The following is a 16072-nucleotide window of genomic DNA, read 5'->3' on the forward strand; positions in this document are numbered from 1 at the left end:
GCCGTTATACTCTACTACTCCGTACATGGTATGGCTTCGGAAAATATCCACGACGGGATGTATCAGGGCCTGTCTTCAAGATGGAGAAACGGCAAGTGATCAACACGACGGAGAAGTTGTTCCGTGCTTCCACGCGTCATGCGGTCCACTTGTTTTGGCTGGAGATAGCTATTCTTGTCTTTTCCTGCAAAAGGCAAGCTAAGTACAGAAGGCTGTACCAGTGTCAGGCCATATATCTGGAACTAAGGAACCTGTCAATCATCTGTTTCTTGCGTCTTGAGTCAATCAAGAAGGGTGTCTGGCTCGGACAATACATTTAGATCTCGCCGGACAAAGAATCGTCCACCCGATGTTTTGCCGTCTACTCGTTCTCAATTTGTACGGTGCAGGCCAGGGTCCTCTTGAGAGGCGCTTCGGCCAGAAGGGCAATCAAAGTGCTATTTTCATGCCCACTATGCTTGTACCTCGGTCCCTGGGTTGGCCAGCTACTTCAACTCTAGCGAATGCGGCGCCAGCAATCGCTCCCCACCCATAAGGTTGCTTTAATGTCGACTGACTTCCATGACTATTATGCCCCGTATGGATATGGAGAAACCACAATGCATGCGAATCTGCCATACCAAAATTTGGAAATTTCCATCGTCTTCCTCGTATGAGATAAACGCGACAGTTTCCTTGTCATTCCTAACATCATTCGACCTTCATGCATCAATGTCAATATCGTATTCCTAGTGTCTCATACGACTTCTTGAACATATCGAGATGTCATTCGACGAATTTCGGACGCATTCCGTAAGAGCGCAGCAGCCAGCCTCAAAATCGAGACAAGAACTCAGACATTGTTAATATACTGCTGCAGCAATAGACGGCGTCTGCGTCGATCCTAATGTGATATAATATACTCCCGTCCTCTACATGATGTTGCATTCGGACATTCCCGTATGGGAGAATATGCAGGTTGCGGCAGGAGTATCCAATCGAGACGGTTTGGTAATGTATTTTGATAATTCACTACATCACACGTCTGTCCAGTTATGGGACCCAACATGTGCGAGAAGCTTTATGGGTTGTTACTATGACTATCTTATTGACAACTTGTTCATCGAACCAAGGCTAATGTACAGCGAAGTCAACGGAAACAAGTACAGTCTGCCAAGCAAGAAGTCTCTCAACCTTCTTCGAGAAACGCCCTCACGCCCACTTTCCAATCAACGCCATGATTCCTGCGCCCAATAACATACAGATCACCATGTATAGCAACTGAGAACGACGCTTCGTCCGGCACGGATCGAACAAAAAGTCCCTCGCCAGCAGTTCTACCAGCGCGCTGTAAATCAAGATCCCAGCGGATACCGCGTCCAAAACACCCTGGACGATCAAGGCAGCCTTGGAATCAGGATTGTATGTCGTCCTCACACCCAGCCCGATAGCGATCGAGATTGGCGTGGTCAGTCCGTATGCCAGACACAGCACCCAGGGGAGCCATTTGTGTCGACCAAAGGGAATAGCAGACATCCGTGCACCGATCCCCAGTCCTTCAAACGACTGATGAAAAACAAGGACAGGGTAGAGCGTGGCAAATTCCTCGCCTGTGACACCTAGGTTCAGGCCGATAATGACAGAGTGGAAGATGATGCCAAACTCCAGGATCAGGAAGGCGGCAATCTGTTGCCGAAAAGATCGTTCTGCGTTCGAGCTATCGTCGGAGATGTTTCCGTTGCTTTTGATCCTCGTTGGTGTCGGTCCTCCGTCAGAGGCAGCGGCGTGAGCATGAGGGTGGGAAGTGAGGAAGGCATCGGTGGCCGACTCGTTTCGTTCGACGCCGTATTTGTGTTCAACATATACCTCTGCAGCCAGGTCCATCAAAAAAATGATCACGACCGATGCCAGAACAATGGCGGCACACCAGGAATAGTCACCCCAGTGACCAGAAGTGCCGACACAGGTATTCGGGCCAATACGGCTGTATGCGGGGTCCAGCAAATGGATGAAAGCTGTCGCCAGGATGACTCCGGTACCGAAATATCGGGCAAAGAGATAGGCACCATGCGGGATCTTCCATCCTGGGACTCGTTTGGCCACAACTGGGAAGAAGGTGAAGGCAGTGGAAACGAAGAGAATCACAAAGATGGAGGAAATGCGTGCTCCGAGGTGGCCATTGTAGTCATTCTCAGCGAGGGCCAGGTAGCAGAGAACATCTTCCTCGCTGGCCGTGTTAAGGTCCACGTTGGAGGCGTTGAAGGAAGGCATTGGAATGAGAGAATGAGGGATTGACGTGTTGTGTTCGTGTGAAGACCATGGTCGTGGGCTCCAGCATTATACCCGTTGTGCGAGAGGACCTTGGAAGCTCATAAAAGGACGATGGTCACTCAGATTATATTTCTACCTCGCGGACTGAGCTAAAAGTGGACCAAGCCCATTCCGGCCGTAATCAAAGCGTGGATGCCTATAATCCGAGCGAAGCTTAGCGGATCCTGGCAAGGCATTTCACTGGGACCGGAAACTGGTACATGCTTCACTAAGTCTGATTCAGCAGAGTCAAGCAGGAATGGAGTGTGTGGATAGCGGAAATATACCCGATAGCCACGATAGCAGAGATTTCATTCCGAGTGGAGGGAGAAGAGGGCTAGGACTCCGTATACCTCGGAGATATCGGAAATGATAGCAGTCCGTAGGGCTGAAGCGAAGCAGATTTGCAATACAGAGTACAGGCTGGTAATACCCGATTCTGTAAATCCTGCTGCCTCGAAACGGTAATCTGATATGTTGGCTGCAGTACAGAGTAATGGCCCATGCGATGGCCAATGCACTGGCTACTGCAAGGAATTATTACAGCACTACTCCCCCGCCACTTCATCAGTGTCACCTCCTCTTTCTCCCATTTCTTCTTCTTTTTCTCATGCTACTCTACTTGTCTGGGATGGATTGTGATGCCTATGTCTACCGTTCATCACACATTCTATTCTATCGGTTTTCGATCTTCATCGTTTGATCGTCTTGTGCATCCACCATGACTTCCTCCAAGGGATACGGACTCTATGAACCGTTCGATCTTCTATCCACCATCCATCAGACCTATAGTGATTCTAAGATAATCGTGGTGGCTTGCCTGGCATCCTGGCTTCTCTGTCGTCTGAACTTCCGCTTTATCTGGCTTGTATTCATTCTCGCCTGCTGCCGGACTCAATACGAGGTCTCCATCCGCCGTGTGGAACGTGTGATCCGAGACGAAGTGCGCCGATATCATTCACGAGATACACTCCAGCGTGGCGAAAGTGTCGAATGGGTGAACGGCATTGTGGGCAGACTGTGGCATCTCTACGAACGGCGGATCTGCGATGAGCTCGTGCGATACGTCAACAGTGAACTGGCGCGGAAGGGAGCTGTTGAAGGCAATCCCCAACGAGTGGTGATACACAATCTGGAGGTCATTGAGCAACCGCTGCGCATCAACAAAGTCAGAGTCATTCCCAAACCGGAGTCGCCCAATTTCATTCTGGAAGGAGAGTTCTCTGTCAACATCCAGCACCCGAATGCACACCAACATTTACATTTTCTTGATACACCACTGCTTGACATGAGCATCGTCCACGAACACCCCGACCGGAAACACCATGATATGGCGGTACATGTCAAGCAGTTCACGGGTTCGGGGACGGTACAGTTCGAATTCGATTTCGAGTCATCCCGACCGCACCTTCTCCAGCCACACTTTGAAATCCCCGAAAAGCCGCACATGGACTGTACGATCAAAACGATCAGCCACCATCATTTCCCTTTCCACTTTGCGCACCACGTCGACTGGCGAAAGGTGGTTGAACGGCAAATTCGGGAGGGGATCCACAGAGTCTTCCACCAACCGCTCCCTTTGCCGTTCAACGTGCTGGGCGAGGGACTGATGCTCAAGATCATGACTGGTTTGTGGTACTGGCATCGCTACCGAGACGGTGAAGGCTGGCTGTGATGCTACGTGAGTTGCCACGCCAATTCTTGAGGAGAAAAAAAGGATCAACAAAAGGGGCCAATCAGGGGTTGTTCCTAAACATAGTCTGCCTCGTAGGGCTGATTCCACAAGGGTTCCATTGGCTGGAAACGGTGTTGCCTAGTTCGGGTGATGCTGGTGTTTTGTAAATATCTTTTGAAAATTACAGTAAATACATACTCCAAAAATGGAATATTGCGTATAGTGTGCATATCGCATAGCGAAGGATCACTGCTCCGGAGTACTATGCAACCCCTGGCCATGCCATCCACGCACCCCCAATTCCCCCCTTCAAAGCCACCGCTGTCCACAATGCCCCCGACAATCCTGTAGGACTCTTCGCCCATAGACCCCCTAGCATGGTGCCTAGCCCCAAGCATAGAATAGCCGCAACACGCCGCCGCTGTTCGACATTGAAACCAATTGAATTCGAGAAAAGATCGCAGTAGACGCTCGTCAGCACCACACTAGTCAGTCCCCGGCATTCGAGAACCCGGCTCGTCACCGCTTGACCACTGCTTTGGAAAGCTACCAGACATAACGGAACCAGAACGCGCCACTCTTCCGCGGTAAGATGGTGATGACGATGCAGTGTAACAATCACCGCGGCAATGCCAACCAGTAGCGCCTGAAATAGGAACGACGCGGAGAGGGCCCAGCGCCGTCGTGCAGACGGACCACAAAGACGATAAAACGTGCCGAATAACCGCGATCCCGCGCAGAAACTGGCAATCGAGAGACCGGATTTCACCCATCGACGGTCGGGGTCTGCTTGTGCTAGTCCTAGGCCGAGATAGACCGTGTTTCCGGTTTGCATGCTCACAAAGGAGCCCCAGATGAAGAAGGCGGAGCTGTCGAGGAGTCCGGTGATGACATAGCAAAGAAGGAGAACGAGATCGCCCCGATGAGGTGAGACTTCCTGTTTGAGATAGGCGGCGAGGCGTGGCGTAGGTTTGGGCTGTGCACGAGGTAGGAGAGGCTCTTCTTCGCGTGGCATTGTTTTGTTGCAATTGGAAAAGAAATTAACCTTGGCAACTCGGGAAGTTAACTTATTCACACCGATGATGTAATCATCTTGCATTACTTCCTAATCTATTGAACGAAATTATCCAGAAATAACACTCAAACTATGATTCGAGCATGTGAGACACGAATCCAGACGTCCCGCCTAGGGTGAGAAACCACATGCTGGAAAGTGATCCCTTGGGCCGTATCAGCCAGCCCATCAGAAAGGTGGCCAGCCGGAAGTTCACAATCACAAGCAGGGTTATAGTTGCAACTACCATCGCCCTTGTAGGCAAGAGGTCAATGTATGGCCAGATGGCTAATGGAACACGGCTATGAAGACTCACTTCAAGGTAGTAGTCGACTCAAGGCATTGAGCATCAACGTTGCGCCTTGCGAGTAACCAAACAGTCCGTATTTCTGCTTCGGACAGTCACGGAGAGATTGATTGATGATATCAATCGCGAATCTCTCGCCGGAAGTGGCATTCTGTTGCGGGCCGCGATATTTGACAGGGAGGCTAACACCACCCAGTATGCTGTCAACGGTCTTCTGGATCAGCGTATAAAACATGGTCGGAACATCTTGGGATGGCCGGTGCCACGCGCGTCAATGAGCTCTGTTCGCCATGTCAATCCTTCAGGGGAAGTCAGTAAGCCAACTGTAATCATGACATTGGCGAGCCTTCTCTGGAGGAGTGATACTGGCATGAGGAGAGATAAGAACTGTGACAGTCCGCATCGGCACTCAATTGCCTGGACTAGAGATCCTGATCCGATAGCGAGGCATGGGCCACAGTACAGACAGCTCATGGGATTGTGGGAACTGTGTTGGTTGTTGTTTATCCAGAGGCAGTGATCCAATACAAGTATAAAGCCCGTCCTCTGATATATATATGTTTGTGTGCGGATAAGTGATGCATTGACTGATAGCTCCCATAGATTCTTCCGCTCATTTATAATTATTAAACATTCTTGTAGACTTATGGGCACTTTGATCTTTATTTTTGTGCCCCAATTATACGGAGTATACAAGACAGAAAAAGCGACAGTGATGCCTTGATGCCTGAGTTGATGTCATGCATCACGTGCCGGACTCATTGGGTCCAAAATTGAGACAAGCATAACCACTGCAGAACTCGTCCAACATGAGCCTGCATGACACGCTGTTCACTATCTGACTGTCCTTAACCTCGCAACTAGCTCGTCACCGATTCGATGATCTCACGGGGTATCTCGACGCACCAAGATGGCACATTCCCCAGAGTCCTCCAGCCGGGCCCGAGACCTCGAGCAGAGAGAGGCCGACATTCTCTCCAGACACCTCGATCCACAGTACACCGGCTCATACGATGAAGGTTCACCGCTCCAGGTTGAACAAGACGATAGCTCAGGGCCCTCACGCAATACCGATACCCCGGACCAGCTCTCCTCGCTCCGGCTCCAGGGTGGTGACATCCACCGCGACCTGTACCGGATTGAGGCGAAAGCGAAACAGCCGCATCGACGAACGGCTACCTTCTCTTACGTCCCACGAGTGTCCGAAGAGTCGATTGAAGACGGAGCCGCTGCCAACGAGCCAGGCAATTTCAGGCGTCATTTTGTTCGACAGAGGCATGGCGAGTTGGACCCCGAGACGGTGCCGTCGTCATTCCTCGACTTCTTAGATTTATACGGTAGCTTTGCTGGAGAGGACCTCGCAGAATCGGAGGACGAGTCGGCAATAACGGACGAGGAGGAAGGACGACCGGGAGAACACAGGCCTTTGCTTGGACGCCGGAAGAGCGCACGAGCAGCGCGCCGCGGCGATGCGTCCAATATCCGGACCTTCTTCACACTACTCAAGGCCTTTGTGGGTGCGGGCATTATTTTCTTACCGAGAGCATTCCGCAATGGAGGCATTCTTTTCTCGTCAGTCACCCTGGTCACAGTAGCAATTATCAGCACACTGTGCTTCCATCTGCTGTTGCAATGCCGGGCAAAGTACGGTGGTGGATATGGTGATATTGGCGAGCGAATTGCAGGGGCCCGGATTCGGACGCTCATTTTGGCGTCGGTTGCGATCTCGCAACTGGGATTCGTTTGCGCTGCCATGATTTTCACCGCTGAGAATCTTCAGGCGGTCTTCGAGGCTGTAGCAATCCGCACAGGCATGTTCGGCTCGACAACGGGCCTGATCCTGATTCAACTCGCTGTTCTTATTCCCTTGGCGTTCATTAGAAACATATCCAAGCTTGGGCCGAGCGCGCTCTTGGCCGATGTTTTCATTCTTTTTGGACTTGGGTATATCTACTACTACGATATCGCCAGCATCGCATCTCATCGTGGCTTGCACCCGACCGTTGAACTCTTTAACCCGACGTCATTCACACTGACAATTGGTTCATCCATCTTCACGTTTGAAGGGATCGGTTTGATTCTCCCTATACAAGCGTCCATGAAACGACCTCAAAACTTCGACATGCTTCTGTATACAGTCATGACCATTATCACCATTTTGTTTACTGCGGCGGGTGTTCTTTCCTACGGCACGTTTGGCGCCGAGACCAAGACTGAAATCCTCAGCAATCTCCCGCAGACCGATAGGCTTGTCAACACCGTTCAATTTCTTTACTCCCTTGCCATCTTGGTGGGTACGCCTGTGCAGCTTTTCCCGGCCGTGCGCATCATAGAAGGCAAGCTATTCGGACTGGCGTCTGGTAAGGGTGATCCGTCGATCAAGTGGAAGAAGAACGTGTTTCGCACGTGCGTGGTATTATGCTGTGCCGTCATCGCTGCCGCTGGGGCAGGAGACCTGGATAAGTTTGTCTCGTTGATTGGTTCCTTTGCCTGCGTGCCTTTGGTCTACATCTACCCGGCATACCTACATTGGAAGGGAGTGGCAGAGTCCCGGTGGGCGAAATACGGCGATTTGACCATGGCCGGTGTAGGCTTTTTCTTCATGGTCTACACTACCGTGGCCACTGTTTCTGTTTGGATTAACGGTGAGAACCCGTGAGTCTACAAGCCGGTCCGTAATTTTACATCTCCTTTTTTTTTTTTTTTAAACATTGTATGCTTGATATAATGCTATAATGCTCGACCACCTTACGCAGATGTACTTTAGATACCCAGAAAACTACAGCCATGAATAATGTGAGAGATGTTCTTTGATAGTTAAAAGAGAACCATGGAATAATGTAATGTCACGCTGAACCCCAAACAGGCAGGCGAGAAGCACCGCATCTTCCACCTGAACTCGACCACTTCTTCTCAAGTTCTCTCTCAGCTTCCCCTGCAACTCTCGCCGTCAGAGCCGTCTTGCTGCTTCAGGTACTATTATGTACTGACTATTGCCATGATGAGTGCAATGGCAGCAGATTGCGCGCTCAAAATCATTGAGTTCGAACCACGGTGGGGAATGACACCACGACTACGCCAGAGCCACACGAACCCCGTGAGTTAATCGCTCGATGTGACCAAAGCCATTGCAAACCGGCATCCATTATGCAAACGACTCCACGGTCTTGATACGGCAATACGAGTGTGTTTGGAGAGGCTGGACAGCATATCAATGCCAGTTCGTGCATACATTAACTGGTAACCGCCTTGAATCTGCTTATGGATAGCCGGAGGAACGATGAAATAGAGATGGCTTTATACACAGATGACTTGTTCTTATGGCGGAGATCCCCGTCCTGACCTGGTACCGGCGGATCCGATCTTGCTCAGTGATAGCCGATCCTCTAGCAACCACGGATCAAGGCGTTCCCATGACGATTGCAACTCTCTAATCGAACTTGATACAGTAGCATCGAATGCTGCTTCGGAAGGGTTCGAGTATGTCAAGTGCCTGTCCTGTTCTTGCTGGAGTAGAAGAAGAAGTAGACAGAGCGTGAAGTGCATGATGTCAAGAGACGCACATCCAAACCCTCTTACCTATTTAATCTTCAATTTCTTTATCTCTGGGCTTCCCCGCTCCCCGTTAATATTATTCTTCGCACCTGCTACTGCTATTATTGAGACATGCTCATGCTGTGAAGCAGTACGGCATGTCTTCCACCGACATCACCGGCAGCATTGCTGTCACCGGAAGTCCCGGCAAGGTTCCAATCCTCCGGGAGAGACTCCAATCGATTTCTCAGGAATACAAGAGCCGAATTGGCTACTCTACCCACGATGTTAGCTCCAAATGCACGACAGTCGACAACTTTTTCGACACGATTGCTGTCGAACGACTTCGCCGCATGCCTCGGGATGGCGGCCGTTTGGATGCCGTTCTTCGACGGGCTTCGCGATTCGCTTTCGCAGTGAGCTCGCTGTACGATGCTGTTATTGGCATTATGTCTGCGGCAAGCGAGGCAGCCTCCCTTATTTGGGGGACAGTCTTGATCCTGCTAGAGGTGAGATTGAACCCGAATGCTGGAAATGACCTATACTGATACGATACGCCACGACAGATGGGCATCGACCAGCCGGGTAGCCTTGAAGGTATCTTTGGCCAATTCGGTCGAGTAACTCTGGGTATCTCCTTTTTATTGCAGGGAGAACACTACTTCAGGGCTCCTGATGTTGCTCATGAAGTGGCTGAGATTTACGCGGACCTGGTTGAACTGGTCAGTCACGTCACCATGGAATACAACGACGCGTCCAAAGCCCAGGACGGGGAGACAATGAACGAAAACATCAACCACGCGTTCTTTGTGTACTTCAACCGATTCAACATGCACTGGCGACGGATCACCAAGGCCATCATGACCAGCCAATACGATACGACCATTGACATTCCCGCAATTTACCAATTTCTTGACTTGCAGGATCGTCCCCTGCAGATGATTCTCGAAGGCCATAGCCACTCCCTGGCTGATGGTTCTTTCTCATGGTTTGATTCAGATTTGGCGGCGTTCTCCATGAGCGACTACGACGTGCTCGCCGTGACGGGCAACCCCGGGTCTGGTAAAAGCGCACTGGCCCAGTGGACAGCCGAGCGGCTTCAAGTCTCTGCGGAATATGATGTTTGGAATGTCATTTCATTTCCGATCCGTGAGCATTCGCCTATTCCGATGCTGTGGTAAACTCTGCTGATTTGCGTCTCAGGTGCCGACGTACCGATTACGGAGCTGTCTTTGACCGTCCTAAAAGGCCTGGTACACCAGATGCTTGATAGATCAATCAATGACCCCAATGCCCAGAAGGCCATCGTAGAAGCTACCACCAGAGCGGTTGTCACTGCATCTGCTGCCGCGCCAGACCCCCAAGTGGAGGACGTTCTCTGGACAGCCATCGAGGCGGCTTTGAAGTCGAATATCCACTTCATGATCGTCATTGATGGTCTAGAACAGATGAGGAACAGCGATGCGAGCGCAACACGCTTTCTCAGCCGCCTGGAGAATGCCATTTCAAGTCCAGGTACTCCGTCCAAGTTGATCGTTTTCAGTCGGACTGTCCCGTCCGGTGTCGAGCTTTCGAATGCCCAACACTTAACCATAGACGCCTCCAAGACAGAAGATGACCTGAAAGGTGCGGTGTACGACATGATGTCTCTTGACTCTCAGTTCCACGGCCTTGATGCCGCCAACACGGCGACTATTGCCAAGGCCATTGTGTCTAATGCTCAGGGCTCGTTTGTTTGGGCGCAGCTGGCATTACAACATGTTGGACAGCACAAGACAACCAGCGAAATGCTTTCTGCTGCTCGGAAGGCACCCAAGTCTGTGGACGACCTGGTTGATAGCCATCTCAATGCCATAGACCTCGATCAGCACGAGGCCAGGCTCATCATTGCCTGGCTTGCGGCATCGGAGCGGCCATTGCAAATCAAGGAAATTAACCAGTTGCTTACTATCGACACTAAGGGGCCCAGCTTCGTGTCTCGCGTTACTGGTCCCGGAAGTGAGACATTCCGGCCAGTGAGCCCGCTCATCACGACGCACGATGGATTTGCGGCGTTCCGGCATCACATTGTCCGCGACCGCGTTCGCCAATTGGCTGATTCGATGGAGGGCGATTACTCCAACCAGGGCAGATTCCCCTTCAACATGCAGGAGGCACACTATGAAATCCTGGTCCGTTCGTTGGCCTGGGTCAAGTTTTGTCTGAAGGAAGAGGTCGACGTCGCCTTCGATAAGATGGCTGTGGACCAGCGAGATGCGTTCCTTGAGACCCACGCGCTTCTGGAGTACACTTCGCGCTACTGGTACTCGCACCTCCTATCGTCTCCGTTGGTCAGCACGGATGGAACATTCAACTTTGTTGCACCTTTCAAGCGGGCCCTGCCGGAGTCAGTTTTGTTCGTGCTTCTGGAACTGACAAGCTACGAGTCGCAATTCAGCCGTTCCAGTATCCTGGAACTGTATCGGGTCTCCGTCGATGTGCGCAAAAACGTTCTGGGCCGGAAATCAAAGGCTCTCCTGCAAAGTTTGATTTTCAGTGGCCGTGCCTTGCACAAGGCAGATGCCGGCGTTGTGAACGATCATCTGTATGAAGCATGGCAGATGAGCAATGCCATCCTGGATGCTAGGTCTTCCGTTACGATTTCTTTGGCAGAGCTCATCGCAACAACTGTTCGTGCCAGCGAGTCGGATAACGCAGCTGCAACCCGGGATGAGACCTATCGCCGCCGAGCGGAGGCTCTCAATTACTTGGTATCCTTGGACGCAGAAGGCTCTCCCCTGGGCTTTAATCGCCGCTTCGGCTACTTGGCCGTGTTAGTAAAGCTCTACAAAGACAGTAACGATGAGGAAGCAGCGTATGGCGTTTCACGGCAATTCTATCAGTTCTCGGTTCACAGATACGGTGCTCACTCGCTTGAGAGTGGCAAGGCGGCTGATTTCCTGACCCACCACTTCGAAATCTCCAGCGACGATGACATGGCCCTCACCCTTGCTCGCACCAAGTACGAAAACATGGTCCGGACCTTGCCCGCCACAGATGATCGCCGCATCGCCTACACCTTGTACATTGCGCGCCTCTACGAACAGCAAAACCAGCCTGAACAGGCAGAAGGAGTGCTTGCTAGCTTGTGGGCAGGTCTGTTGTCGCACGATGTGACATCGGCGTCAACCTGGGATAAGAGGACCAAGGTGGCATTGGTCTACTACCAGTTCCTGCGCCGGCATGGACGCCCTGACGAGGCTGAGGTTGTCATGCGTGATCTTTCTGCAGACATCCAGACGGATGGTATTCACTCCCCCGATATGTTGGAGCGAGCCGAAACACTCCGCAACGAAGCCCGTGAGATGCAGCTGACAGACATGGAGCGCATGCTGTCTGTCCTTATTTGGAACTACTACAAGCGAGCCAGTCTCGAATACACACCCCAGGCCGTCGCATTGGCAGATCAATTGGTGACGGGAACGACCAAAGCCAACTACGAAAGTCTCGCCGCGCTTTCCACTAAGGACCGTCTCCTGTTGCACCAGCTTCTTGACTCCATCGCATCTGGAGAGCATCTCTCGGTGTCGACTCTGGTCCTGTGCCACAATCTTGCCGCTGCCCACATCCGTGACGAGGAGTGGCTCGAGGGCAGCGACTGCGTGGGTGCCGTCCTCAAACACGCCTGGCCCACGATTGATAACGCGGATTCTGACTCGAAGTTCCCCTCCGACCGAGCGCCGCACATGGCCAACCTGGCTTTGGATATGGCCTACTGTCTATTCCGTCGCATGAACGTCCCCAAGGCTTCCGTTATCTATGGAAATGCTTTCAAGGCATCCATCACCGCTGATAAGGTATCTGTTCCTTCCGTCAGCGCCGTTGTCAAGACGGTCGTTGAGTTCTATGAAAACACCTTCCAGTATGCGATGGCATTGGTTGTCCTGCGCCAAGTCAGCCAGTTCTTCCTGTCACGTCTTGGCGTGTCCGACAAGCACACCATGGATAGCTTGTACCATCAGGGAGACCTCGCAACGCGACTTGAACATCACGAGGACGCAGAGAACAGCTATGGTACGATCTATGATGCCAGTCTCCGTGATGGCAAGATCAGCTCCACCGGTATCCGGGCTGCGGTTGCGCTCATTGCTCTTTATGAATTGAACAAACAATGGGACTCGGCATTGGGAGTCTATCGCCATCTGTGGCCTACACTCATCGACTTTGATGAGAAGGATGGGTACGATCGCGCTCTATTGGAGGGCCTTTTGGAGAAAACGTACAGCGGATACATGGCGCTTCTCGGAACAACAGGCAAAGCAGAAAAGTATTCGGAGCGGTACCGTGTTGCATCTGAACATCTGCGGCTTTGCAAGAAGATCCATGGCCCTTCGCACGACATGACACTCAGGGCCACACTTGGACTCGCTGGTGTCTGCGAAGACGGCGATCAACATCTGGACGAGGCTATTTCGCATTACCAGCAGGTCTTGCGAGTCAACGAATGGGTGCCATCGTCTCAAGCTTCCCGTGCTTTGCCTGACATGTCACTGACATTGCCTATCACGACCAAGCACAAACTCGCTCAACTTTATTTGCGACAGCAGTCCAAATCTCCCGAAGCCGGATCTTTGTACGCAGAGGAAATGGCACTGGCGAAGCAACGACATGGTCATTCGTCCACTTCCGCTCTATCGTGGCTGCGTCAAATCGCTTTGTTCTATGCTTTACAGGACTCAACGGACTCCTGGAACCGGGGTGCAAATGCCTTGCGCTCCCACGCCAACAAGACTATCGAAGTCACCGATCACCAGGAGACGCTGGTGGACCGGGCTCGCCGGCTGGCGCAGATCTACTTGGAGTCTGGCTACATTGACGCGGGTAACAATTTGATTGACGCACTGCGCCAGCAAGTGGTATACGAACGGCCCGAGTCGCAAAAATCGCTGAACACATACCAGCCAGCTGTATTCGTTGCTGCCTTTGAAGAATACTTCAGGAACCGCCAGTCGTTCAGTCAGATCCTTGATGAGCTTAGCGAGGAGAGCTCCGTCTTCGGATCCTTCGACCAGAGCTTGTCAAGCCACGATCTCGTCCCAACGTTGGCCTCTGGTGAGCAGCTCCATCGGGCGCAGACCGAGCAGAAGCGAACAACTGCCGCCAGACAGACTCAGTCGAAGCTGTACATTTATTTCTGCAACACCCTGTCGATTTCGCATCTCCAGCAAAAGGACGTCATCCGCCAATTTTACAACATCTGCCGCCGGGAAGTCTTATACGAAGACTACAATACAAACATTATCGCGGCTACTGTTCACGAAGTCAAGAGCCTCTGCGATAGCTTGCGCTTCCAGGAAGCCGCGGACTTGGCTGGCGCCTTCCATTCCTTCGTTCACTTGACTGATGGCCTCCGAACCTACGAGAGCATCCTCGCTTCTATCAAGATTTGTCTGTACCTGAGCGGCTACCACACCGCCAAGTGCACCGACGAGAAGGTTGCGAGGAACATGACGATCGAGTCCAAGCTGCTCCTGCAGGAGATCATGACCAACGCAAAGGACATCAACGTCCAGTTCTCGGAATTGCCATTCGCTCAACTGAATGACTTGGTTACTATCTTGGGAGAGCACGAACTGTTTGAGGATCTCGAGGTATGTTTTCTCTTTCCCTATTTTATTTTATTTTTTTTGGATATTGTTTACTGATCGAGTTCACCAGGTTATTTTGACTGATCTCTGGACCTCCCGTATTGTCCAGCGAACATGGACCCTTAATGTCGTTGTCTGGATCGGGCGTCGTCTGGTGGAAACCCGTTACTGCCGGGACAACGTTGACGGTGCTATTAAGCTGGGTCGCGACATCTGCTACAACCTGCGTCAGGTCTGGGGTAACTGTGACCCCGTTACCTTCGACATGACTACATTGCTATCTGGAATGTACACGGCGTCCGGTGACTATCGCTCCGCAGTCGCGCTCCACGATACCGCCCTGAACGAACTGCTCAACGACCGTGATGCGGTGTATGACCAGCGCGCCGCTGAAATTACTTCGCAGCACTTGCAGCTGCTCAGACGCGCTCAGGCTCGCCTCCAGAAGGGATCGTCGACTCAAGCTGGCGAGACCCAGGCGTATTCCGAATTGGCGAAGCAGTTGTCGCTCAAATTCAACATCTCAGCACCCGCGTCGCAGGATGTGTCTGTGACGGACGATGATGTTGGTGTGTGGCATCGTCCTCGTCGATTCAGCCTTGATGTCCAGGAGGAATTGGAGCACCAAAACCATCTCCGGAACTCCAGTGGTGCAACGATGCTGAACGGAAATGCCGGGGCCAAGCGGATTTCGGTCGCTGCCCTGTAAACAACACAAATTGCCTGTCAGTTGTAAATTACTTTTGTCTTCTTGTATGACTCTTGTAGTGAGTGGCTTTTAATAATAGTATAATGGATGCTTTATCTTTTCGTATGTCTGTTCTATGCCAGGTCGATCACGGCCCGGTAATCGGGCGAAACCTTAATTGAGAACCCTAAACTTGACACGGATTGTTTATCTCTACTATACAAGTCTGTCGAATGCCTCTATTATGGGCGTCCCTAAAGAATTGCATACCAATTGTATCATCGCCGCCATCGCCGCCAGCCTCAGACCACATTCCTAGTCCGTGACAACGATGATTCAACATACGGAATCGATCACTAAATCGTTTCCATACGAGCACGCATTGCCTTGCTGCTTTTCTACGCCGAGCCGACAATAAGGACGCGCTCGTCATTACCCTTCCTCAATTGCGGTCTAATGGCAACATTGGCTCTGCAAGGTCGAGGAATTTGTTGACGCGTACTATGCACCTCGTCATGCGCTCCTTTTCCAATAACCATCTGCTGTGAGCTTGCCAAGAACTCCCTTGTTCCCTGTTTCAAGGCCGGCAGTAGCGTCTCTCACCCTCCTATATACCGGGTGGGTGAAACGAAAGAAGAAAAATAGAAAAGATTATCCTGCCAACAATCGGTGGCTAGCTGAGACCTATGTCATAGTTCAGTAAGGAGATGCCATGCTCCGTCTAATCAATGTACTATATTTCGACAGCAGGCCTTGGCAAGAACGGAGCGAAACGGGGGATCTCCGGGATGTACTTCCATAGCACCATGTGAGCTACTGGTATTGTTAATTGGTATGCCGGGGGTAGGATATTCATACTATAGCTGAGCCAAGAAATTCGCTAGCTGTATGCGGTACG

The 16072-nt window shown here is 51.6% G+C and overlaps 5 protein-coding genes across 5 annotated transcripts; 3 read left to right on the forward strand and 2 right to left on the reverse strand.

Moving 5' to 3' along the window:
• Positions 1-1191: 1191 nt before the first annotated feature.
• On the reverse strand, positions 1192-2250 carry zrfA (high-affinity Zn(2+) transporter ZRT1; the record flags this gene model as incomplete). The annotated part of the gene is made up of 1 exon (XM_043276547.1): positions 1192-2250. The coding sequence occupies one exon, from the start codon at positions 2248-2250 to the stop codon at positions 1192-1194; it is 1059 nt and encodes a 352-aa protein (XP_043133044.1).
• Positions 2251-3010: 760 nt separating this feature from the next.
• ACHE_11925S (uncharacterized protein) lies at positions 3011-3964 on the forward strand (the record flags this gene model as incomplete). Its single annotated transcript, XM_043276548.1, has 1 exon — positions 3011-3964. One exon carries the CDS (start codon positions 3011-3013, stop codon positions 3962-3964), a length of 954 nt encoding a protein of 317 aa, XP_043133045.1.
• A 262-nt stretch (positions 3965-4226) lies between these two features.
• On the reverse strand, positions 4227-4979 carry ACHE_11926A (YoaK family protein; the record flags this gene model as incomplete). The annotated part of the gene is made up of 1 exon (XM_043276549.1): positions 4227-4979. The coding sequence occupies one exon, from the start codon at positions 4977-4979 to the stop codon at positions 4227-4229; it is 753 nt and encodes a 250-aa protein (XP_043133046.1).
• A 1256-nt stretch (positions 4980-6235) lies between these two features.
• ACHE_11927S (putative amino acid transporter) lies at positions 6236-7984 on the forward strand (the record flags this gene model as incomplete). Its single annotated transcript, XM_043276550.1, has 1 exon — positions 6236-7984. One exon carries the CDS (start codon positions 6236-6238, stop codon positions 7982-7984), a length of 1749 nt encoding a protein of 582 aa, XP_043133047.1.
• A 1033-nt stretch (positions 7985-9017) lies between these two features.
• On the forward strand, positions 9018-15195 carry ACHE_11928S (tetratricopeptide repeat protein; the record flags this gene model as incomplete). The annotated part of the gene is made up of 4 exons (XM_043276551.1): positions 9018-9368; positions 9426-10008; positions 10063-14489; positions 14557-15195. The coding sequence occupies 4 exons, from the start codon at positions 9018-9020 to the stop codon at positions 15193-15195; spliced, it is 6000 nt and encodes a 1999-aa protein (XP_043133048.1).
• Between the last annotated feature and the right edge of the window lie 877 nt (positions 15196-16072).

This window comes from Aspergillus chevalieri, chromosome 1 (assembly GCF_016861735.1).
Source record: "Aspergillus chevalieri M1 DNA, chromosome 1, nearly complete sequence".
NCBI lineage: Eukaryota > Fungi > Ascomycota > Eurotiomycetes > Eurotiales > Aspergillaceae > Aspergillus > Aspergillus chevalieri.